The 26,260-nt window shown below is 52.8% G+C and overlaps 1 protein-coding gene across 15 annotated transcripts in view; it reads right to left on the reverse strand.

The window, feature by feature from the left end:
• The window catches only part of pHCl-1 (pH-sensitive chloride channel 1), a 72,656-nt gene that overhangs the window by 10,091 nt on the left and 36,305 nt on the right, over positions 1-26,260 (reverse strand). For 7 of the 15 annotated variants that reach the window (XM_076372984.1, XM_076372985.1, XM_076372989.1 and 4 more), the window contains exons 3-11: positions 16,232-16,402; positions 15,229-15,317; positions 10,455-10,607; positions 8,268-8,332; positions 7,960-8,180; positions 7,532-7,614; positions 7,266-7,406; positions 2,947-3,039; positions 850-1,002 (exon numbers count right to left, since the gene is read on the reverse strand). In XM_076372984.1, coding sequence (XP_076229099.1) covers positions 850-1,002; positions 2,947-3,039; positions 7,266-7,406; positions 7,532-7,614; positions 7,960-8,180; positions 8,268-8,332; positions 10,455-10,607; positions 15,229-15,317; positions 16,232-16,392 — 1,159 coding nt within the window. In that variant the 5' untranslated portion in view covers positions 16,393-16,402. The remainder of the gene's footprint in view (positions 1-849; positions 1,003-2,946; positions 3,040-7,265; positions 7,407-7,531; positions 7,615-7,959; positions 8,181-8,267; positions 8,333-10,454; positions 10,608-15,228; positions 15,318-16,231; positions 16,403-26,260) is intronic. The other 8 variants (XM_076372993.1, XM_076372992.1, XM_076372990.1 and 5 more) reach the window with 3 other exon arrangements.

Consider the following 26,260-nt stretch of genomic DNA (forward strand, 5'->3'; position numbering starts at 1 on the left):
CTCGAAAGTTTGGGAGCTTTGGAGGTTTTCGGTGTTTTCCGATGGGATACAGGCAGTTTTTTTATTGAATTCAGCGACGGTTCGATGGATATTAACCCTTTGCGAACGAAGTGCTCTCGGTTTCTCGATTCGAGGTTCGCGTCGACGTTCGTTCGATTGCAGCTTAACACGACTGCCAAATAAACACTCACAAACTCTCGTACAAGAACAGTCTTCTTAATAGAAAAAAGTCGAGATTCTTCGTGACAATTGTACTACTGTCGCTTCTATGTTTATTACATCTAACAAAATTCGGTTCCTCCGATACGCCACCGAGAAAATTCATCGTTAATTGATGTATGAAAGTATATCAGTCAAAGTGTTAATATGATGCTCTATTTATTCATTCAAGAATACTTGGGAGTCATTGAAATGTTACCTCTAAATGGTACAATTGTGATACTACAAATATAGAAAAGATTGTTAAAACAGTTAAGGGTTAACGAGATACAATCATTTCAGAAGCCGAAACGTTCTCGATGTTTTCCAGGACAATCGCATTAGCTTCCGAGCGTCTCTTGTATCGAACTTTCTCGGTGTACAGAATCGAGCGGGGACCGAAAGTCGCGCGAGAAGGGACGATAAATCCGCGTCCACGAAGGGTTAATCTCGCGAGCTACGGCTCCGCGCGCAGCGAGCGATTGCACTTTTCGTCCGGAGCCTTGTTCCCATGCAAGTTTAACGTCGCGTTATTTCTCGGCGGGATTGCTCCGTCCTGCCGACGGTGGCTCGTTGAAAATTAAAGAAGCGAGGCGAGAAGGATCCGCGAGATTCTCCGCGCGTTCTCCGGCGAGCGGAGAAGAAACTTACCGATCATCACTCGCGCCGGCACGGCGTTCCACTCGAGCCAGAAGGTGATGAAGGAGCTGGTCACCAGAATGATCCCCGGGATGAAGACCGTCGTGAAGTAGAAGGCACGATCTCGCGTGAAAATCAGATCCACCTTCAGGCAGCTGTAGTTACCTATCACGGCATTGCATCGATCATTACGATTTCGCCTGTGCAGCTTTGCAGCGAGGCGAGCGAGCGGTGGTAATTATCGTTTACCGGGAATTAGAGAAGCGCTTAAATGATTTTATCGTTATACCCGAGACGCGTGGAACCGACCCGGCGAGAAGTCGAAGCGGACGCGTCCGCCTTCGTCGAGGTCGTCCTCGCCTGCGACGACCACTGTCTTATTTGCACAGCCCACCCACCCATCCCCGTGTCGTTCCCTCTTAAAAAGCGTCGCGATCCCCCGGGGAAACTTCCCTCGTCCCACTTTCGATCGAACAGAGTCCCGTTTGAGGAACCGCGGGCCGGCGCGACGACGACGGTATCGGACAGCCGCGCGGTGGCTTTCTTCCGTGGGAAATCAGCTTGCGGGAGAAAGACAGATGACAGACCAACAGAACGAAGAAAGAGAGAAAAAAAAACAGGAAAAAAAAGAGATACAGACCAACGAGAAAACAAAGAGAAGAAGAGACGGGGGACGAGGGGACCACGGTCGTGTCGCCAACTTTCCGCACTGAAGCTCCACATTCGCGAAAGCGTTTCAAGCCGAGCTAGATATACCATAGAACGCGAGGACGTCTAAGAGGGTGGAAGTTCGAGGGGAGAAGAAGCGGCCTGCGACTGGAGGAACGAGGGCTGCGCCCGCGGAACGAGCTCTCGAGCACTGAAATTCACTTCCGTTTCCCTCGTTCTTTTTCCTGTCTCTTTCGTTCCCTTTCCCTTCCCCTCGTCGGACGCTGGAACCGCCGGACGAACTCGAACTCCTCGATTATCGGAAAGATGACGGAATTACGAGCCGATCGGAGTTTCCGTGGAAAGGAGAGTCGATTCGAGGGTTGATTCGAGGTTCGGCGGTTCCAGCGTCGACGGAGGCACGAGCTGCCGCGAGGACGGAGGCAGCGCTCCGAAAACGAACGGGAAGAAGGTAAGCCGGCGAAGGTGTCCGCGATCGGCGGAACATCCTCGTTTCCGGTTCGCTGGTCGGAGAACGTTCACGTGGAGGAGGCTCTCGGGAGAGGGCGGGAGGGGGATGGGAAGCGATGACGCGTGCAACGGAGAATTATTTTCGTCGATCGAACTCGGACGATTGAGACGAGATCGCAGAGCGGTGTTGTATATCGTATATCTTTGCGGCATGGACAGAAAAGAACAACAACTGGGAATAGAATGAAGCGTAAGCGAAGCGTAGGCCAAATGATCCAAACAAACGTTCGCCAAGATATTCGAACCACGGTCCGACAAATAATACGTATGTATCTCGTATACGGGGGGAAACGTGTGGGTGGGTTCAACAACGCTAATTACGATTTACATACAGTCGGAATGCTAAATCTCTCGTAACGTTCCGTTCAACGCGACTCTCTCCGTCCAGCGATTAAAAACGTTCCCCTCCGAGCTTCGAGGTCTCGCTTCCGCGAAAAGAGGAACAAGACAACTTCCGGCGCGTTCGACGCGCGTTTTAATCGCTCGACGGCGCGGCGTCGCGATCGGTGCTCTAGTCGAACCCTTCGCGCCGACGATCCGCTTTCCTCCGCGGCGAATCTTCCTCGTGGAGAACCACGCTCCTTTCTCCGCCCCGTTTCCGCTTCCCGAGGAAGCGCGAACCGTCGGCGGACGGGTCGATCGGCGCGATGCTTCCCGAACGCGTTCTCCGACGTTCGTGGCGAACCGGTCGCGGAAGTAGGAACGTGTGGAGAGAGAACGGTCGGAGAATGAAAGGTCACCGTGTAGACGACTCGGGAAGCACCGGGCCGGGATCTCTAGGCCTGTCTCACGAGTTGGTAAGCTTGGTCCTGTCTCTCCCACCATTCTATCACACTACGGCTCGTCTACGTGGTAAGTATCCGTGTCTACGCAATAATCTCTCGTGTGGGAACACGTTCGATCGTTGGCGTCGAAGGGGAGGAATTTTACCTTGCTCCTCAAACCTGCGCTGGCACAGCGAGCACTTTGAGTCCCCGAATTCATCGAACTCGTCCTCGTAGTCGACCATGATCTGTCCGTCAGCTGCAACAGAACAGCCCACGATCTTCCTTCCTCTCTTCTTTTTTCCAACTCTTTACTTTGTTCTATTCCTCGTTCGCTTTCGTGTCTCTTTACTTCGTTTTTTTTTGCTTTTTGTTTTGTTTTTTTTTTTTTGTTTTTGCCACCGTTTGCTTTGCCTTAGCCGGACTCCGGTTCAGCTGGGCCCCGCGCGCGACACGGCCGGACGGATACATCTCGATCTCGAAGACCGCGGTCGATCGACGAACGGAAAACCACACGCGAGAGAGAGAGAGAGAGTGACGCGGGACGGTACAACGGAAGGAAGACGGTACAAGCTGTATTCACGCTGTAACGGCCGCGCGCACGGCGCGAAGCGAGAGCAACACACAGACAGACACACAGAAGAGAGCGGAACCGAGAGGGACGGGGCGCGTCCGCGAGATCTATCCGTCCTCCCGGGGCTGCTGTCGCGCGACACCGTCGGAGCGAACGAATGAGCGCGATGTCGCGAGGCGAATGATCGAATCGTACGCGCGCGAGTCGCGAGTCGCGTCGCGTCGAAGTCGTCGGGCGTACAGAGGAGATTTGAATCGTTGGGCTAACTAGACCAAGCATTACCCGCATTCCGCCATGGTTGGATCCCTTCAGGGTGAAGACGGGTGCACACATCGTCCGTGGAAGCTTTCGCTTCTTTCCTTTGCTCCGATCGAACGCGGACGGGGATCAACGGTTTCGCGGGACGCTGGAAGAGAAAGGCCGGCGGGCCGTTTCGCGTTCAAGCGGACTGGGGATGGAGCGAACGATCTCGCTCGGACGAGAGTTTAGAGACTTCCAGAGGTTCGCGCGAACGACTGGCGCAGTGGTTCCCAAAGGTAAATGGCAGGTGAACTGGCGAACCGGAGAGACGAGTCAGTAGGAGCTTGTGAAAGATCATTGATTGCCTAGTCCCTGCTGTACGAAAGGGTTTTCATATGGAAAATAATTTTCGAGGAAATCCCGTTTCTCTGTTTATAACGTTGGCACTGGTAATATCCCCGTAACGTAAAAAGAATATAACCACCATACTTTGAAACTTTTGCCTGATGTTTTTCTATCATACTTGTTAAGTTACCGAGTTTCGTGAAAACGTTCGTTTGGCTGCACGTGAATCGGTCGCGGAGGTTTTGCAAGAGGTTTACGACACGGTGTCGAGTCTGTGGAGGAAATAGACCGATGGTATTTGTTTCTTGCAGTGAAACGCGCCGCGAGTGAGAGAGTTTGGGAACCACTGGTCCAGCGGAAGCGAGAAGCGATGGTTCGCGACCGAACGAGGAACTGCGGAGGAGACGTTCGGCTTGTGGGTGCGGGCGCGGTTAGTACGGGTCTGAAAAGTCACGGGCAAAACTCAAGGCCTCACCCTAAAAAGCAAACCACGGCGGGTTCGGTTAGAAAAGCGAGACAGGAACCAAGGTTGCCAATATGCATTTTCTATAGGAGCCATGTATCATCTATACATAATAACGTTCACACGCGTGTACACGCGGAGAGCAACAGACAGAGATGAATACACAGATGTAGACAGTAGAAGAAAGAATAGAGGTAAAGAGACATACGTACAAGTACAGAAAAAAAACGCATCTACGTTCAGCTACTGACAAAAGTGGAAAGAAACGCGGAGGTCCGTCGTCGTAGATTCGTTCTACGTCTCATGCAAGAAAGTTTCCCTCTCTCGGCGTCGGGAGAGCATCACCCTCGACCTCTACTCGCGGAGAAAGACAAACGCACGCACGCACGCACGCACGCATACGCGGACGCACACCGCGGTATAGCTTTCGTATCCTTTTCTCTTTCCTCTCCTTTCCTTTTTCCCCCATTGAGGCTCGTTTGCTGCTTCTCGGCTTCGGAACGCGACGTATTTCTCACGGAGACATTCCAAGACTGTGTGTGAGTGTGTGTGTATGTGTGCGTGGTGCCAGAGAATTCGGTTGCGGTGCGGTAAATCGTCAAGCGTCATACACGTTCAAAAAGGGAAACACAGGTTCTCGCCACTAAAAAGAGATGCGTCGGGTCGGGGTACGTGCATCGCGACACTTACCTGAGCGTGACTCGCAAACGCGCTCGTCTCGGTTCTTCGGGTTCGTTCCGTTTCACGACGCCGCGGGATTTCGCCCCTTCGATCCCCGAAACGATGGACAGTACAGAGATAGAGAGAAAGAGAGAGAGAAAGAGAGAGGACAGACGAGAAAGAAAGTTGGCAACAAAGCGACGAAAATCAAGCTAGCGCGTCGGGGACGATCGTTCGCGACGATCCGAGAAACAGGAGAGAAACAGAGTCAAAGGAGAGACGAGCGTCGACCGATCCGGAAGATCTAGAGATACGAGAGTGCGCGGAGGAAGCGGAGGAGATCGAATCGAGAGCTTCGGGAGCTCGGAATCTCGCCCGATCGGAGGAGCGAGGGATCGATCCGGCGCGGACGGCGACAACGGGGAGACGCCGATCGGATCGACGGCGGACACGAGAACTCGGATCGGAAGAAGATGGCGGACGGGCCGCGAAAACGAAATTAGGAATCCTTTTTCGGCGGTGCTGGCCGGATTTATTGATCCGCCGGCGGCGGCGTCGTCCGTGGACACGATGGTGGGGTTTTCCAGGAATGGAGCAAAGGTTCCAGGGATGCAGCGCCTCGGGTGCATCGATCCGGGAACAGGTAACACCGGTGCTCCTTCCGGCCGAGGCTGGGACTCCCGTTCTTTCGTTTCTCTCGAAACCGGCCGGAACACTCTCGTCTCGGATCGGCTCGAGCGCGGTCCGATTCCGCGAACCTCCCGGAAACTCAACGATTCGACGAACTCGAGACGACACTTCGAATCGGCAAGACGTTACTTCGTGGTGACCGGTATTCGTGAAGCCTTGAGATACTTCAATCGCACGTTTCTTCCTTCGACGAAGTTCGAGATGAAGTGTCTCGAGGTTTCATGATCGGTCACGAGGATGTAAGATTTACCGATCTTTTGGGAACTTAGGCTCGTGGAATCGAGTCGCGTCCGAAGCGATCCGAGAGTAACAGGGCTCCAGTAGTCCGGTCGACGACGGCGCGTACGAGCGCGACACTCCGAGAGCGTTTCAGAGCGCGTGTATACAGAAGCGAAACAAAAAGGTCTTTGCCGTGGGCCAAACGAGTTGTTGCCGTGGTCGGTGCATTGCGATAATAATATAGTACAGAAGCGTGTATATATATAGATACATATGTATATCACTGGAGGATGCAGTAAAGAAATATCGTAAATATACAGAGTCGACAACGAATAGAAAAATGGCGAAATCATTCGACGGCGTTCCTCGTCTTTTCCGCTTGCGTTCGCGTTTCGGCGCGTTCCGCCTGTTCCGCGCCGCTGGAACCGGCGCGGCGCAGTCCCGAGAGCTTCGGATTGGTTCGAATGACCGGAAACGATCGCGTTCGTTTAACCTTTAACCCTTTGCACTCCGTAGGCTCCTCTCAGTCGACATTCGATTTGGCACAGAATAATTATGGAGTATATTTAATGTCAAGTTTCGTGTGATGCACTGATATGGGAAATATTAAAATAAAACAGCCTCTTTCTTCGATTTATGTACGATTTCTCGTGAAGCCAGTTTCAAGGAATGTTAACTGTATTTCATTGCAAAGTGTTGGGCATTTTTGGTAGAAAACTCTTGGAGTGCAAGGGGTTAACTACCCTCGCTGTATTCTGTACATGCATGACAGTACATATATTGTATCGAGACGAGAAAATACGTCTTGATGAATTAGTAGAATATAATATAATATTCATTAGGAACATAACCATAAACGAATAGAATAATCGATGTATCTTTACACCAGCGCGGGTTAACACTAAAACTTCCATTCCTGATTCGTCATTTCGCTTAGTAAAAAGATACTCCCATACGTTTCTCTGAGAAATCATTGAATCGATCGAACGATACGCAATCTGAATTATAAATGTAAGGACAGCGCTTCTAGTTTCCATAGAGGAACTGAAAGGTCAACGTAGCTCGGTAGCGTTAGTGTTAAAGGTTAAAGAAGAGAACTCTAGAGTGACCACAGTAGCGGAGTCATCGACGAAGCTCGGGACTGCACCGTGAAGGTTCGGGGATGTACTGTTCCGACGATGATCGCGTGCTGAAATGATCGCGAGGGAGAGGCGTCCCCTATTCGTCGGTCTCCGATTTATCGTTCGAACGCGCGATCGAGATCGGATCGTGATCGGATCGTCGAGACACTCACCTCGCCAGCTGACTTTGATCGGACACGTGATTGTCTGGTTTTTAATGAGGTACGCGTTCAGCGACGTCAGGCTCGGGCTCTTCCTCAGCGTTCCCTCGTCGTTCTTCCACACGTACGTGATCGCCGATTGCTCGTACGATACTGTCGGCAATCATCGATCGGTTAATTACAGAGGCGCGCCTCCCGTCGACCGGGCGACGCACGGACAACGAATCGGCGAGCTAACGGAGGAAACGTCAAGCTCGTCGATACGCGCGCTCACTTACTGCTCTCGATCGCGAATGAACACAGTGGGTCGTCGAAGGGGAAGATGTTCAGTCTACCCTGGCAGGATAGGATAAGGTGACGCCTGAAACACGAGACGGAAACGGGTTTTGTTGAAGTAACACGTGAATCACGTAACGAGCGATAGATACGAGGACTTAATACTAGAACTATCAGTCAAAATTACTGATTGATTATTCGAAATGACTTTGAAAATAGTTTCATTTGAGTACTATAATGAATATTTGAAGAAACTGAAACTAATCTATTGTTAGAATTTGTATGGGAATTGCATATTAATCGTATCGAATGCTCGGTAGTTCCGGTGTCAATTAACAGTCAAAATGATTTAAAGCGACAGAATCCCGCGTTTCCACGGAGCCGGCGCCCAACGCGTCAACGAAGCGTTAATCCGAAGATCGCATGGTACCTCATAAGATAGTTGACCGTGCCGTTGCGGTATATCCGCAGGGCGAAGTGCACCGGTATCAGGGGGTCCTTGAAGTCCCCGTGCATTATGAAGTACGTGTCCGGCAGCCAGATGTCGTCGTAATGGTGGATCGCGTTCAAGTACTCGTACTGCGAGCGGTTGCTGTAACGCAGCCGCGGGTCGTACCACTGTTGCTGCAGCAGGAACTCCACCTCGTATTTCTGCGAACGCAACGGTCGTGTAGGGAGCGCGGGAACGTTCGCGGGATGGTTATGCGGGCGAAAACGTTAATGAAAAGGTTCGGTTACCAAGCTGGACTCGTCCGGGGACGCCAGACTTAGCAACAGCACGCTCACGTTCACGGTCAAGGTTCCTGCAACAGAATCGCGCGGTTCAGGCGCTGGCCTTCGGACCGGCGACGTACGACGAGCAGGCTCGCGCGAGGACGGGTCACGCTAGTCTCCTCCGACCGGCGGGATCCTCTGTCCGGGTGGATCGGTCGGCGTCCGTTAGCGTGGCCCCGTCCCGTTCGCCTCGGCCGATCGCGAGATCGGCCCGGCGAAGCGCCGAGCAAACGTGTCCTTCTCTCATCTACGTTTGCGCAAGCCGATGCCGTTACCGCGGAAGCGTCGTTAGCGTCATGCTGTGCACATGCTGCAGTCCGACAACAGTCGTGGCCTGTGGATCGAGCGTGGATCCGGCGCTCGGGACTCGGCAGCGGCGATCGAAGCTCTCTGTCTTCGAGTCGATTCGTTCCGGCGGTGGGACCGGAAGGGGACCGCAAGGGGATCTTAAGGGAACCGGAAGGGGACCGGAAGGGGCCGAAGAGTCTCGACGCGTGGCGGCCGCGACCGAGTCCCGATCGCCGCGCTCGATCGCCAACGCATTCCACTACACAGAGAGACACGGGTAAATCGAGACACAGCGTCCGGTACGCTGGAGTGTACGGTAACAAGTGGTTGGAGGATGGGCCGGGATGGGGGGTGAGAGATCCGCGTCCCAGGGGGGTCGTGTCGACGATCGTCCTCGCGAGAGACGGGAGGTCTCCGAGAGCGACGGAAACGGAACCGCGGGATGGCATCGCGATGAACGCGGGGAATCGGGGAGAAGTTGTGCTAGAAAAAGGTGTGGCGCGCGTTATCGGGCGGATCGAGGTCTGGCTCGTCGCCAGATAACAGCCGGTGCGTCGTCGCACGGACGTTGATCGGCCGACGCACGGTGGGGTGTTTGCCTGCTCTCGGTGGCGTTTGTAACAGGTTTTTGTATCGAGTTTCTAGAGTGATGCGTGGGAATGTGATGCGACAGTGTGTAACAACATGGACATTGTATGGTGTGTGAGAGTGTAGTTAGTAGCTATCCTATCGCTCCTAGAAGCCTACGTATCTGTTCTTGCCGATCGCGGTAGCTGGTGTGGCGAGACCGGAGAATCTGTAGGATTGCAAACAGCCCACCGCGCGACGCATCGAACGCGAACAAGGACCGAAGAAAGAGTGCGTGCGCTTTAACGTTCTCCTCGCGCGACACTTCCAACTTTTCTCGCGGCCGCGACCGTTCTTCTCGTCGATCGACGTGCGAACTTCGCGCGAAACTGCGGACGCCGCGCAGCGCGGGACGGCCGATTTCTGGACGAGACTCGGTAACTTGAGTAACTCGGTCTTTTGTTTACTTAGGATATTGCGAAGCTTTCTCAATGACGTTTCGCGTGCCGATTCCAATGTCACATAAACAGAAATCTATTGAAAATGATTTCCCAAGTGAAAATCGTTTCACATAGGACTTAAGCAATCTTCAATATCGGCGATCCAAATACTGTTTCGTCCACAGGCGGCCGCACTGCGCGCCGTTGCCGATCGTCGGTCCGCTCTTCCGCGCCCGACTCGTAGCGCGCTCGCGAGAGACTCGGGGTCGAAGACGAGACTCGACGGGAAATCGAAGCAACGCGCGGCGAGCGTCGGCTGGATCCAATCTCCGACGGGACGCAAACAACAGGCTGACGGCGCGCGGCGCGGCGGGTTCATCCTGACCGATGAAGCGGACTGGTCGAGGCGAATCGCAGCGATCTTCGAGCACGCTGTCCCCGCGACCTGCGAGCCCTCGCAACGAGATGCGGCAATTCGACTGGCAACCCATTCAGGACTCGATTCGCGTGGCCCGGCGCCCGTCTCCTGTTCGCGTCCGATTTCTGCGGCGGATCGTTCGCCTGTCGGTCGCAGATTCCTGGGTGACACGACGGGCGGTGATTCGAGGAGACACACCGAATCGATATGGACGTGCGCAACGAGATCGACGGGACTGAGATCGGTTCGAGAGACGGGTCGGCGAGCGAGAGAACGAGAACGAACGGAACGTGCTTGAGTACGGCGAGCGGCGACTGAATGGGTCGGGTCGGAATCGGGTCGGAGATCGGGTCGGGTCTGGATCGTATGAGAATCATGGCAGACTTAATTAATCTTTCTAGACGAGGTTACGAGAGATGTAAAAGCAGAAGAACGGACCGCGAAGGTGGGTGCGAAGGTGTTGGTGCGGCGTGTAGTGGTTATTGTTCTGGTTCTTGTACTGGTTCTTGGGGTCGTTAGAGGAGGTTGACGACCGGTTCGACAGGCTGGTGGCGTCACCAGGCCATCGCATTCCGCAGCAGAAATCCGCATCTGTAACACCCAACAACCCTTGCCCACGTCTCATCCTTTTATTTTTGTTGCAATCTTTTCTTGTTTTGTTTTGATTTGATTTGTTTTGTTTTGTTTTTTTTTTGGTATCTTTTTTAGTGTACAGTTTTCTCCCATTCGGTCGTTCGAACCGTGATCGACGACTGCTCGATCCTACTGTCGCGAACGTCTACTTGCTCGATCCTCGTCTATCGGAGAACGACGACCGTGGCTCTTCGGCCGAGATCGTCTCTTCGGTCGAGCGCAAAGATACATGGCAAACAGAGTCTACGGTAAAACAGCAACGACAACTACGGTGCGGGCGACTCGTTCGTCACGAACGGACATTCTCTGTTACTCGTGAAACGTTTGCAGCTCGGTGTACTTATCGTTCAGAGCGTCGGTACTTTCTCGGCCCTCCTTTGCGATTCTCGTCGGACTCAGGCGTTTACGACGGGGGTAGAACACTCGGACGACTCCGAATAGAACACACACAGACACAGAAAGAGAGAGAGAGGCGAGAGACGGAGAGTGTGGCGAGAGGAAAGTGGGGATTGTAAAAATATTCGTTGGAGTCTCGTTGTCAGTGTGTATGGATTTTCTGTGACAGCCAACAACTCTTGCCCACGTCTCATCCTCCTCCTCCTCGTTTCGTTTCGCTTCGCTTCGCTTTGCTCTCCTCCCGCGTCGCGACGCGTCCCCGTTAAAACCGATTACCCGAGAGTGCTCGACGCTCGCGTCCTCCTCGGGCGTCTGACTCACGCGCATCCAGGTGGGTCGAGAAGAAGGCAACAAGAGAAAGAAAAGAGAGAAGCGAGGGAAAGCGAAGAAGCGGAAATGGGCGAGAGCCTCGCAGACGATCAGGCTCGTTCGAAAGGGAATCGGGAAGCAGCGCCGCCGTGCCTCGGCTCGTTCCTCCGCTCTGGACGAGCCGCGTTCCGCGCGATGCAGCTCCATGCGCGCGGACACCTCTCCTCCTCGCTGCGTCTCTCCTCGTCGCTTCCCAGCTCCGATTTCCTATCTCGCGTCGGTTCCCTCGACCGGTCGACCCCTCGCGTCTCGAGGAGAAGCGTTCCCTTGGAAGTCGGCAACGAAACGCTATTTCCCATATCCGTACTCGCTGAACGGAGAATTCCTCAGTGGATCGTTGTCGAGAAAGAATCCCGGAAACGGTCGCGAGGATCGCGAGGCAAGGGGTTCCGATCCGAAAAAGCGGCCGCGGCTGCGCGCGATCGTCGCGGCATTTCTCTCGCGCGGCACGACGGAAAGCGAGTGCTATTTCAAGCGGAACAAGCAATCGGGCTCTCTTTGGTCGGCCGAATTGCAGGCTATTCGGCTAGGCGAGAAGCGAAGGCCAAGCGGGGCGAGAGAGGCGAGCAGAGGCGGGCCGTGGAAGCGCGGAGAAGCGATATGACGCGCGGTCGTTATAGTCTCGGCGCTCGAGGCTCGTCACCGTCCTTCCTCCTCTCTTCCCATTGTCCCGAGCGAAAGCTCGCGAGCTTTCTTCCCTCTCGTTCGTCGACTGCGGCGGCGGGACAAACGACGCCGGTGCGCTCGAGGGCGTCGCGTCGCGTCGCGTCGCGCGACTTTCCTGTTTCCGCCGCCTCCGATGCAAAGGAGACCGTTCTTTCAACGTTGCGAAAAGAAACGTTGCATCGATGTTTCTTGGGACATCGACGAATCGCGAGTTCCGTTCCCACGAAGTAGAATTTGAATAGCCCAGAAACTCTTTGAAAAATTCGAGCGAGAAGTTCAAACTCGAAGTCACGTCGCGGTGCGATCAGGGTTGAGTCGTTCGGAATCTTCGCGTGCGAAACGACGACGCACGTGTCTCACGCGTCAGCTCGTGGCACGTGTCAAGAGCAATTATTTCGGACGCGGTCGGCGTGATCGGTCGCGCGAGCTTTGGCACCGAGCGAGCTCTCGCCGTGAACCCTCGGCCGCGAACGCGCTTTGGCACCGAACACCACCGTCCCGATGGTTCGGCTAATATTTAGGTCGGCGCGTACGAGACGCCGTGCTCTCCCCGAATTTCCATCGTTACGGGGCGGCCGTTCGCCCGTTGATCGCGGGTGTCAATCGTCGCGGCGGTAATTGGGTCGGCGAGCGAGGCCGCGGACGAACCCGGCCGGACGGCGCTGCCAATTAACGGCGATCGCGGCTCCCGCCGTGAAATTCGACTTGCGCCGCGGCCGAAGGACGCCGAGAAGAGGGTGAAGAGCGCTCGAAACGGAAACGAGGCGTACCGCGGGCCCGTTAATTCGCTCGCGTCGAACTTCGCGTGAAACGCGACTTTCCAAGATTTCCGGTCGACTGACTCGATCTCTCGATTCGGATCGAATTCGCTGGGTCTTTGATTGATTATAAATAAGTATGAAATCGCAAGTGATCGACCTGGTATCACTAAATCACCATTCTTCAGGAGAACCTGAGGTTCCGAAGAGTAATGATCTTTCGATAAAGTCACTCCGAGACGTTAAGTTCCAAGCGACTCGTTTATCACCGCGAAATCCCAGCGAAACCGTTGACCCGCAGACTTACCCGAAGCAAGTCGACCGGCGCGTCGAATGAAAGGAGCGAGGCGACGAGAACCGAATAGAGTCCGCGCGGGTCAGCTTCAGCTGCGATCTTCCATGATCGATCGTGATCGACGGGAAAAGGTAGCCGCTACCTTTCGTCGCGTCTCGAGCGGGAAAAGAAAATCCCGTCCTCGACCCGTTTCCGACGTCTATAAATATCGGCGTCGCGCGAGCGAGCGAGCGGAACGCGACGTTAATCGGGAATTTTCCTGTCCACCGAATCCCGCGTCTCCCTCGGCTCGCGCGTGCCGCGGGGACGGCGTCGCGCGCCGAAAACGGCGGGCCGGCGCATCGGTGTCTGATTCGGTCGGGAAGCAATCGACGCGGCGGGTATCGGGAAATGGAGCGGGTTAATCGCCGTCGACGCACCGTCGCGTCGCCGGAGAAGTCTCTTTTCCCGCGGCCTCGCGCGGCCCCGCCGCCGATCGATCGCGCGGGGAAAAGTTGACGCGCGAAGGAGGAAACTCGCGGAACGCCGCCTCCGCCGTCGCTCGTTAGATCGATGACTAATTGCCGGCCGTATTTACATTCGAATAAATCCAGGCCACGCGTAATCGATTCGTCCCGGCGATTTCTATAAAGCGTGTGACGCAAACGCGCCCTCGCCGGCGTCGCGAGCCACTAGACGCCGAAGGTTCCGCCGCCGCTTTCGCCCGGCTTTTTCTCTCCGCTCCCTCGTTTCAATTTAGAGCGACGACTGCACTCGGAATAATTGGTAAGCTCGTTAGCCGGAATCGAAATTAATCGCGGGAGTAACGCCGGGAATTCGGCTCGTTGCTTTCGGGGAGGACGCGGCCGGTCGAAGCGGATTTCCCGGCTGGCGCGCGTTCAAACCGACGGACGTTTTCTGGACGGAACTCGATGGCGTGAACAGCGCGAGCGAGAAAATGGAAATGCGAATTAAAGTTGCGGAGTGTAGAGGTGAACTATATTTAGAGCTATATTCCTTCTGCGTTATGCGGATGTTACGAAGTTTTCTAACGGAGTGACTGGCGAACGTGACACGCGAGATAACCGTCGAGTGGAAACGTCTGATAACGTAACCAAGTTGATAATACTGTAACGCAAACATGGTAACGTCAAATATTTAATAATTGCTCCCGCTTCACGCTATACGAGCATAACTCTACAAAAACGATGAAGATTTCGCGTTCCGATTCCAACGTTACATAAACAGAGAGGCGGAGTGTATTCGAATATTATTCTCCGAATGAAAATCATTTCGCGACTACTCGGACACACCGGTAATCTCCAACATTCGTTATCCAAATACTCGAACGTTCGTCCACGGACAGCCTCGCGTCGGGCCGACGATGAATTTTTGAGGGCGCCGTTCGCTCGCGTCGCGAATGTAAATGGGAGCGGAATCTCCGAGAAATCCGCTGCGTCTAGCCGGGGGACCGGGAATTTATTACCGGCGCGTGGAATTGAATCCTCGAGCGATCTCTGGGCTACGGGTAAACAGCTGCCGGCAACCGGACGACCGGAGCCAGTGACGGAGGACAGCCATTGGTCGGACGGCGGCTCTCCGACCGGCCACTCGATCCCCGGCCGTTCTCTCGTTGTCTCGCGCGAAGAGATAAACGAGCGAACAAATAAACAAACAAATAAATACTCTCCCGTTGCACTGGGCATCGTTCGACTCCGGATCTCCCAGCATCTCGCCGGCAGCTTCGAAGCTCTCGTTCCGCGCCGGTTCGCTCGATCCCAGCGACGAGTCACGCGACACGCGGCACGCAACGGCCTCGAGACGAGACGAAACGCGGCGACGCGCGTCGTGCACCGTTCGTCCCCCCCTCCCCGTTCGTCCGTTCGCTCTCGTTTTCGTTCTCGTGCTGATTTAGCGTGATCGGGGTCGACTTTCTATATAGAGAGAGAGATACCCTTTTGACGAGGGGTGAGCAGTGAGCTGTGGTTGTGTGGTGCTGTGTGGTGGTAGCGGTGCCGGTGATGTTCGAGGTGCTCTGGATGGTCGGGGTGATTGGGTACGAGGTAGTCGGGGGTGTAGTCGTCTTGGCGGGTGTGGGGCGGGGGCCTCAGTGTACCTTGGACCGGGGGCAGAAGCCGCTTGTCGTAACGGGTCGACAGCAGCAGGTTGTCCAGGATCTCCTTGTCCGACTTGCCCTCCTCGAAGCTGCAACACAACCCACTGTAGCTAGCCCCGGAGCCATCGGATCCCCGGAGTCATCGATCTTCGCGTCTCTTCCCTTTACTCCCGGTTTCCTCTCTGTTCGTTCCCCCGCGAGCTCGCGCCGCGCGTCCTCGGGAGGGCAGGCGTGTCCGCTCCGCGGCGTAACGGTCTCTCCGGGCGGACACGCCTCGACCGGACGCGCGGCGCTCCCCGCGTCGCCGGGGGGGAGACTCAAACTACGGATCAACCGAATTACGTGGTACACAGCCCTCTAAACGCGCTCTATCGAACAGCTTCTACCTTCGAGCGCCGCAACGTCGGCTCGGCGACGAGTCCGTCTCGTGACCTCCGTTGCGCCGGTCTAGCTAGATTATATCCAAACTCCGCTACTACTCGGGCTACACGTGGAACAAAGATGATGCAACGGACAAAAAAACGTGCGGGACGCCGGCCGGCCGAGGGTCCCCGCGCGACCCGTCGGCGGGCGGGACCGGTGCAGCGCCTTCGACCCGACCGGCGCCCCTCGAGTCAGGTTGGTAACGAGGCGAGACCGCGCGGGTCGTTAGAAACCTGGGCCGAGTACACGAGTAGCCTCCGAATACGAGGCGACATTAACGGCGATTACTCTCTATCCCATGCAAAGGAATGTTACTCGTGGCCACCGTAGCTTCCGAGTCGGTTTCCCATCTACTGGTTGTATCGTGTACGACTATCCTCGCTATAATGTCGCTCCCTCGGTCCTATCGCAAGCAAGAAATTCGTCTACTACTCTACGGCGGGTCGGGCTCTCCGCTTCTCGATTCGCTCTCGCGTCGAGCGAAGCGACGATCGTCTGATGGGAACCGCTCGCGAATCGAGAAGGCGAGAGGACGAGCCGCCAGTTTGAACTGATTAGGATCGTGGTCGGTAATACGTACATGTCCTCGGCACGCACGAGGGTGACAAGAGTGAGGGCAAGTGTGAGGATACAGAGGATGGTGAAGATGAGGGAGCTTGCGAGGGAGGTGAGAGACAGCGAGAGGACGGACGAGAGGCGGCCGCCACCACCCGCACACCGCCCAAGCGCCACCCAACCCATTCTATGTCATCTGAAACAGAAATCACGTTTTCCATTATTAGTGTGCCGCTGTGCTCCGCTTTATTGTACGATCGCGCAGCTTTTCGGAGAACGCGTTCGAGATGGAAAGAACCCTCGATTCGCGCGATACCGATCGCGGACGCCTTCGATTCGCTCGTTTGGATGATCCTTCCGAGGGCGAGAGCGCTCGGCTGTTTCGGCGGATTCCGCCAATCGACCGGTTAAAGTAAATCCGTTTAATCGAGTGCGAAACGAGCAAATTGAATTCGCTGCCGGTCGGTTTCGCCTCGGCGCGCAGTGCGGTCGGCGGCCATTTTCTGGACGGAACTCGATAACTTCGGAACTGCGACGCGAGGAACGCCTCGGACGGAAGTTGTAAGGTACACAGCTGATTATATTTGTTTTACATTGTAGAGAGAAGAAGTTTGTCGAATGACAACGCTGAAATTTCAATCGATAACTGTAATTTTTCCTTTCAGCGATTTCCCAGCGTTCCCGGGGCGAAGGGGACCGTCACGGAATCCTCCGGTCCATTTACCTGTAGTTAGCGGATAAATCGAGCGCCCGAGGCAACCGGTGAAACGCCGACGCGTCGCTGGTTGCTCGGATTTCGGTTTCCGGGCGTTTAGAACGCCGGGGGCGGCAGTTTTCCCGAGGGCGTCGAAGAATTCCAACCGGAAACCCAATATCCTCGGCTTAATCTCCCGAGACGGTCGCCGAGCCTCGGAAGTTGACTGCGCTCCTCGTTTTAATCGCTCGCGTCGGGGCGTCTGGCATTTTCGACGCGGCAACGCGCAGCCGGATGCGAAAGTAACGCGACCGTAACCTACCGCGAGAGCTTCTTTCGTGGATACCGCGAAAACTAGCTATGAACTCCAGACAACTGATATTTTACAAAAATTATGAATATACGTAGAGAAAGAGCTTCCGAGTTCAAAGGGTCAGGTGTCTCGGAACTTCCTGGCACGCGTTGACACGTTGGATACCGTCACCGGTGACAAATTCAACTGCAATTTCCTCGATTAAACGGTTACTTGAAAATTTCTATATTGAAAATTTCTATATTGTAAATAATGCTACCAATGCGGTAGCATTCGGCTAAAGAAACCTGCGATGACAACGCGATTCAATGGAATAATTTCTCATTTCGCGTAAAACACTTTGAAACCTTGCGGCATTCGACGCGTTAAGCGGTTTTAGAAGCCACAGCCTATTCTCCTGGAAGTAATAAATAATAAACAAGCTACCGCCTGTATTACAGAAATCGAAGAATCGTCCGTCAGTTTAAACCTCGAGCGCTATCGATGGTTTTCTTTTCGGACACCCGACCCCGACGCGTCCGGTTCCTCCGGCGGCGTCCTTAATTGCCCGGAATCCCATCAGCCCCGAGGTCCGGTAACCTGGATCTCGAAGAAACGGAAGCTAGCCTCCCGCCGCGTCAAATTGGCAATCGGTGTCTTCCAGCTCTGCGGCTTCTGATCCAATCTAGACCGAGCCCGCGCAAAGGATCGACGGTTAAGCGACGCGAACGCGGCCCGAAACGGTGCTCGATCGTCCCTCGATAATCGATCGTTTCTCGCGTGGTCTGCCGCGCGGAACGAGCGAGCCGCGCGCTCGGCCGACCGTCGCGCGTTTTCGCTCGCGCCGCTTCGTTTCGAAAGCGCGCGCTGCTCCCTACGGAGAGCCGAGCCCCTTTGGGCTCCGACTCGAAACGACAACGGCGCGAAACTAATTTCTGCCCGGCACGGATGCTCCGGACCGTTTCGCCTCGGGTCCCTTCGACCAGAAAACGACGCCGGTCGATCGCGCCGGGAGTTGAACCGCGTCGCAACGAGTGGCCGAAATTAAACGACCGACGCGACTGCGGCCGGACAACTTCCGCCGCGAGGATTCCAGAGCGGTCTCGATTGATCCTCGAACTAGATCAATTGAAAACGAGCGATGGAAAGGAAATCGGCTAAAGTCAGAAGGGGTATATAGTACTGCTCGCTTAAATTTTAGAATCTCGAGTACCTACTGTGGAATTTACGCGAGCAGAGGAAGAGGATTCGCGAGCGATCTCGATTGATTCTCGAACTAGATCAATTGAAAATAAGCGATAGAAAGAAAATTGGCCAAAGTCGGAAGGTATATACTGCTCGCTTAAATTTTAGAATCTCGAGTCCCTACTGTGGAATTTACGCGAGCAGAGCACGCTTCTACAAGCTTGCGGTAGATTATATAACGTCTTCTTTCTATCTACTGTCTTTTTCTCGATTTCGCTGTCATCGAGCTCTCCGCTCGGCTAGACGATCGGCCTTTTGAAGCCGGCTCGAACGGCTCCGGGCGGTTCTAGAAGTGGCGCGCGTTTCCTCTTTGAAAGGGTCAATTCGCGCCTGTTGGACAAGTTAGTTGGTTTTCGTTAATTCGGAAATGAATTTAGACGACTTTGTCCAGACGGTCATCTGGCGCACTGTGTCGCACTCCTCGCCGAATCGATACCGATTCCCGGTATCCCGATCGAGCGAACGACACTCGCGCGCTGTTTCGATGTACAGAGAATCCTGGGAAACTAGAATCGCGGCTGATCCGTTCGAACTCGGAGCGGACCTCCACAGTGCTCGATATTTCTAGAGTCGCCGCGTTTTTTGGTAAAATCTTATAGGATACACCGACGCGAATCGGATCAGATCGGATTTAACAGCGAGAAACCGATAGTTGAAACTGAGAATGGGAATCTCGTTTCTCGAATTTGTTATCGACACGCGTTAAGCCTATCGATAAAGGAAGACCTTGAAAAACAAAAATCCTACTAGAAACACAATCGGCAATGACAGCTATCTATATCTTCAACCGGATAATTCAAAAGAAAAACAGATCTCGATCCCATGAAAATATTCCTAACAACGAACGTATCTGTTCATTACCCTGTCAATTACACCAAACAGTCACGTTCGTCGTCTCGACGATTCTACCGATTCACTCGTTAAAAACCGCTTCATTAATCAAAGTTCTACAACCAACAGTTCCACAACCAAAAAACCGAGTAAGAAACACCCGATTCGCCCCAGATCGCACGAAGTCCGTTCCCGACGAGCGCAAGAAACCAGAAATTTCGTTGTATCATCCGTTTTTTTCCGATCTCGCGTCGGGACAGAGTCTCATACACCGGCGCATCTCGCCGGCGCCCTTCCCTTTCGGTTCCGCTCATAATCGCGGGGAATCGGGTTAATCCCCGAGCGATAGTCGCAGCTCGGAGAGTAATCTCCGGCGAGAAAGCCCGGTAACGATCGCGTTACCGTCGGCGCGATCCGTTTAAGAACGGGGCGGTTGCCACGCCACCGACGACAACGATACCCACACTTTCGCTCGTCTGTAGGCCGCCGCCGCCGCCGCCGCTTAATCGCTTTTCCCGCGGCGCGGCGGCCCGCTTCTCGATATCGACCGGTTTATTTCTCGCGTTGAAATGCCCGATACGTCAACCGGACGGTACTCGTCGTCGGAAACGCTGCGACCGCACGCGCGTTTCGAGTTCCCGGCGGTTCGGACTCTCGACGAGATCGGTCCCGCTGCTCGCGTCGATTTCTCGGTCGATCGAGAGCCGATCTGCCCGTCTAGGATCGAACGAAGGGGAAAAAGGCGCGGCGGAACGGAGCTGGTCGTGACAGTGGTCGCGGCCGGCTTTGGTCGGACGCAGGTACGAGTAAACGAGTACGCTACCGCCAGCCGTACAGCTGATGTTCGCGGCGATCAATACGGGGCGTTGCGGCACGGAACGCTATAGAGTATGTCACGTGGCTTAGCCTGTCCCATTCTGAGTCCGCGGCTCCTTTCCACCGTGCCCTCCCTGTCCTGCTTGCCTTCTTGTCCCTCCTCCGCCCTTGTCGCCTCCTTTCCGCGCGAGACACTTTTCGAAAGGTGTTGTTTCCGCGCGTGGCACGCGTTAACGCGTTGAGCGCCATGTCAGTCACTGGCGACCGACGCTTCTGTATGACTAGAAAGCGATCGTAATATACAAGACGACCGATGTGAAATGAAAATGTTTAATGCAACTGAGTTGATAATAACGCAAACGTTGCAACGCGGAATAATTCATAATTATTCCTACTTTTCTTTCCTACGAAAGATAAACTCTATGGGAAAACGCTTAAGATTCTCGTGGCGCTTAACGTGTTAAAATGAACCGTCGAAATGGAGTCCCATTGTATCGAATATGGAAATCTGATCGTGCCAAAGTGTCGACGTTCGTACGTAAAGGGTTAAATATCGCGTAAGGATGAAATGGATAAGCCGAGGAGTTAACGGGGTTAACTACCGAGCATTTAATACGATTAATATGCAATTTCTATGAAAATTGTAACGATAGGTTATTCTCAGTTTCTTCGGACATTCGTTATAGTACTGAAATGAAACTATTTTCAAAATCATTGCGAATATTCAATGCTTCGAAGATATCAGTAATTGCTAAACGAAAGAATCTAGATCAGCCATTTTGACTGGTATGGTAGTTCTAGTGTTAACACTTAGGCGACCGCCTAAAGAACTATAACTGCAACCTCGTCTATTATCTTCAATTGAACTCATTCAATTTAATTACAAACTTTGTTTTGTAAAAACAGACGAAAGAAAAAATAAACAGAATAGGCAATACGTTGCCGAGTGAAAAGTGGGAGATCTCATTGGGTTGGCTAAGCGTGGAGGCTACTCTAAAATAGAAACGTAACACTGCGATCCCGCGTCGGAGTCGCACGCCTTCGAGAAACGCGAACGGTCGACGAACAATCGAGAAGGAGACCGATCCGCCGCGCTCTTTCCTCCATTCTCCGGGCCTTAAAGAGTCCGCGTTCTACCGGGGATTCCCCTTTGTCTCGCGCGCGAACGATCCCTCGTGGCGCGCTCTCGATTCGAGTCGCCCCTTGTTAACCGTTCGAGTGCCGCGAGTCCGCGAAAAGTTTCAGCCGAGGAACGCTTTGCTATTTCTGCAGAGAAGAATTGTAAACACGGTTCCGTTTTTCCATTTCCGAGAGTAGCAACGGAGAAAGAGATCGGTAGAAGCGAGAGACAACTAAGTAAACTCCATTCGATCCCACGAACCGATAGACACGAAGCTAAATTATATCGATTGCTTAATTAACAGAAAAAGAGGAAACTACGTGCCGATCTCTTGCTGTTCGACTATTTAGATCATTTGTCCACGACTTAGTCTTCCAAATCTGAACTTTTCATCTCACTGAAATGTTATTTTTTAAGCGTTAAATGCCAGTCACCGATGACGCTTCAGAATCACTCGAAACAATTGGTAACATTCACGATAATCGATGTTATTAAATACATATATATTGTTTCCTAATTCTCTTTTCACCGAAGATCCACATTTTCAATATATAATAGTAGCCCCACTATATATATAAAAATTCTAATATGGGGTGTCCTTAGTGACAAATCAGAAGGCTGAAATGGAGGTGTTGCTAGTTACTGTTTTAACCTACGCCCACTACTAGTAGTGGAGGTAGAAGTACGTCGTCCCTTCTGACCTGCAAAGGTGGCTATGCGCTCGGGGTCGTTGAGCTGTCGTTTTTATATGTATCTTAACCAAACCGTGCCGGAACGTTCGAGTTTCTGTAAAAAACGGTGTCACCCGAATTCGGTTGCGGCGGCAGTCAAAGTGTCAAAGAAGGAATCCCGCAAATCCGACGGAAGGAAGAGAGGAATCCTCCGTGCCCCGCGAGGCCGCGTTTCGTTCGAGGCGGTCCGTTCCGGCTGCGCCGCAGCGGGCGGCATTCGGAGTCGCCGGATACGGGGCACGGGGTCGAAGCGACGCGGCGATCGATGGAGAATTCCGATGGTCCCCCGACCGATGACTCCTCGCGACGGAGCAATCCATGCGGCAGGATCCCTCTCTCTTTCCTCGAAAACGAACGGGATCGGTATCTGGCGCGCAGACACGGAGACGCCGCGCACTGCCAAACGGCCGTTTCCCCAACGAAACTCGATAACTCGCGAACCACGAGTGGCACAAAGAAAATACTCCAGACAAAAGTTGTAAGCTGTTGACCTAAATATATACCGCTTATATTTTGTTTACGTTATCCGGACGTTATCGAGTTTCTCGAGGTAACTCGAAAAGTTTGCGTGACGGGAAATTCCTTGGAATGAAGGTGTGGGGTATAGATCTACTTATGGTGGTTATATTTCTGTCGCGTTACGATTCCGTTATATAAACAGAGAAACGAGATTCTGTTCAGAATTACGTTCAAACGAAAATCATTTCGCAGCTACTCAGCGACAGTCACCCTTTAACCTTTGTTATCCTAGTCGAATTTTCGGGTTACGCGGCCCCGTTCCGCGAGCAGCCACTCGAAACCGTGCCGATCTGGCACGGACAAGCGATATCCGCGGCAACGCGATCTCCGCAGCGGCCGCTCAATTTCTGTAATTAAAGGACAAAGGGATCGCGTTCCCAGAGCTTCTGGCTGTCTTTGTTCCCTGGCGGCCGAGTCGCGCCACGTCCTGTCGGTCCGTCGAATATCCTTCTCCGGTTTCGCGATCGCGGAGGCTAAGGGAGAACCGGGGCGGATCGCGAGCAACGTAACACGGAATTTATGTCGGACTTTCGCCGCCGAATCCCCTGTTTCGCCCGCTCCCGAGGAAGTCGATAGCATCACGCAAAGGTGAAGGTGCTGAATTAACTAGCTAGGTTAAGGACGAGATTTCAGCCCCGCGAAACCGGGTCGCCGCGGTTTCGCCGTGAACCACTTAATCGGCTCCGCGCGACCGTTCTTTCGCCGATCGACCCGCGAGACGACCGCGAACACGCTCCGAAATTTCCGTCGCGACCGCGATTTTCGTCGAGGAGCCGCGAGACGATCGGTTTCGTCGATAGTTCCAGCGGAAGCGACTTTTGACTGGCGAATTCGTTCGCGCGACCGTTCTTTCGCCGATCGACTCGCGAAACGACCGCGAACACGCTCCGAAATTTCCGTCGGTTCGACCGAGCTGAAACGCGACTGGAATTTTCATCGAGAAGCCGCGAAATGAACGGTTTCCTCGATAGTTCCAGCGGAATCGACGCAGCTGCGACTTTCGAGCGGTGAACACGTTCGTGTCTGAGAAAAAAATAATCGGAACGAGTTTTCGAGTTCTTTAACAGTAGAACTATCGTACCAGTTAAATTGACTGGTTTCGATTTTTTGTTTCGCAGTTATTGATATCCTTAAAGCGTTAAATATTCAAAATGACTTAAAATGAATACTCTAACTTGAATACTATAACGAATGTCTTAAGAAACCGAGAATAATCTATTGTTACAATATTCCTAGAGATTAGATATCAATCGTATTAACCCTCTGCACTCGGAAGTTCTTCACTAGAAATATTTCAACATTTTCTGATGCGATGAAGACATTTCGTAAAACCAACTCGAAAATTCACGTGAATTCACGGACAAAGCTATTTTACGTCAATATTTCTCAGATCGATGCATCACATGAAGTATGATATTAAATATCAAACTTTATAGCTTCACTGCATCGAATCAAGTGGTGACAGAGTGACCTCTCGAGTGCAAAGGGTTAAATGCTCGGTAGTTCTGGCGTTAACGCGTCGCGTGGTTTTCGCGCCTCTCGACGGGATCACGGGGGCGGTTCGGCCGAGGAAGATGAAAACGAGATCGAGGACCGAACGATTAGAATTTCCGCGGCGTTCGATAGTTTCCGAGTTGGCGAGACTCTTGGCGAGTTTCGCGGATCAGAGAAACAAGGAGCGCGGTCTGAGGAAGAGGAGTTGCTCTTCAGTGGAACGACCCGCCGCTGGTCGGACCGGCGCGGCGCACCATGGGGCGTTTGCCTCTCGAACGAGGCGAGGAACATTTTCCGAACGAAATTGTGTGCGAGGCTTCTTCGGGAGAATTTCCTGTTGCTTTCGGTGTCATTGGCAAGAGCCTCTTTAACACTTTGAACTCGAGAGGTGACTCGGTCGCTTGATTTGATACAGTAAACTTATAAGGTCACATATAGTATATTAACCTTCATATAATGCATCGATATGCGAAACATTGGAATAAAAGCTTTGTTTCAATTAGCGTTGCTATCAATTAACGTCGTCTATATTTCACCGGAAATCGTTGAATACTTCTAATGGGAAACTTCCGAGTGCAAAGGGTTAATAGAACAATTGAGCGTGTTTTGTTAAAGGTCTCTGCCCTTTCCAACCAAAGAGAGCACTGAACTCCGGTAAACTCGTTTTCGAAATGGAAATGTTAATCGCGCGTAATTGAAGCAGTGTTGATGACATGGAATTTAATATTCAAACGCATACTACTCGATCCGACCCGTATTTCAGTTGCAAAAGCGAGCTGGCGATTGTTTGTTAGTCTTTAATCCTTCCGAGCTAATCTCCTTTGAACCCGTGTAATCGCGTTAATAATTAACAAGCGCGACGAAAGATCACGCCGCGTATAGCTCGAGCGTTCATTCCGCCACGCGTGCACTCTTTTCCTCGCCTCCGCGGGATATTTATGAAACTTTTCACCGCATTTAGGAGGCGAACGCCCCGCGCGAAAGAAAGTTCCAGCGATTTTCCGAGACGCCGGACAGATTAATAACCATAAATCCCCCGATCGACGCGTGCGAGTGGAAGGGAAAGAATGAATCGGTTACGCGTCGAGGCTGAGCCGACGATATGGAGTCGGCCGGGGGGCGGGGGGAGCTGTTATTTAGCGACGGGCTAATAATGGATCCGGGGATGGCGTTCACGGTTCGTCGGACTTCAAAGCGGCCGCCGGGGCTCCCTTTGCATGGAACAACCCGATTTTCATGGGTCGCCTCTGTCAAAGAGCACCTTTAAGGTTCAATTTACTCGGCCGGTGGATGCCTTTCCAGACCGATTTTTCGACGGGACGGAGGAGCGCGATCAGACGCGGCGGATCCGAAAATTCGGTGACGCCATCGACGGCTTCTTGGAGGTTAGCCCCTTGCTTTGGAAATTTGTGAATTGACACGTTCCGTGCCGCGTGTATCACGTATGGTAGCTAATGTTGGCGAGAAAATATTTTTGATGGATATGGTCACTGTCTGTATATGTTACAAAGCGGTGAAAACATAAGGAAACAATATCAAAATATATAAAGATCACCAGAAACTTGAATGTAACTTATTATTGTAGTATCTAGCTGTCTATCTACTTTATGTAACCGTCTATGTATTCTATGTTATTCTTTATTTCGTCTTTCTGCGTCTATTTATTTAATTTATTTATTTATATATTTAGCTATTTATTTGGTTATCTGTATTATGATTTGTTTCTCTTATTCTTTCTTCTGCTTGTTTTCCTTTTTATTTATTTTTATTTTTTCTTACTGTATCAGTCGTATTGTTTTACGTGTTATTCATGTTGTTTCCATATTTCATTAAATAGATATGTTTATTCCTAGTTCTCGATTACTCAAGATCACTCTCTCATTATCTACAATATATAGCAACACTATACTATGATACATCGACGCAGAAGACGTACGATCCGTACCGACGCCCGAGAAAGATGACGGCTAAAGAATTCCAGCCACGATTTTGTTTCGTTTTCAATTTAAATTCGCCCGGGCGAGTACGTGCTCGCGAACAACCGGAGCCGACCGCATCGCGATCCGACGTATCGGTGCATCGAAGGGAGAGGGACGGGCAAGGGAAGAAGCTGATCGGAAAACAAAAGTTGCTCCTCGATGGAAGAACCGTCGAACCGTAAGAGAGACGTGATCCGAAAGCTACAGCGCGATATCGGCCTTTGGAGCCTCGAGATTTCTTCCGAACCGCGCGAGAGTAATTGCGACCGGAAGAAGCTGGCGTCTAATAAAAATACTCGCCGCTAGCGGATCGCTCGGCGGTAACGCCGAAGA

The sequence above is a fragment of the Nomia melanderi genome, chromosome 13 (genome assembly GCF_051020985.1).
Source record: "Nomia melanderi isolate GNS246 chromosome 13, iyNomMela1, whole genome shotgun sequence".
In the NCBI taxonomy this organism is placed as follows: domain Eukaryota; kingdom Metazoa; phylum Arthropoda; class Insecta; order Hymenoptera; family Halictidae; genus Nomia; species Nomia melanderi.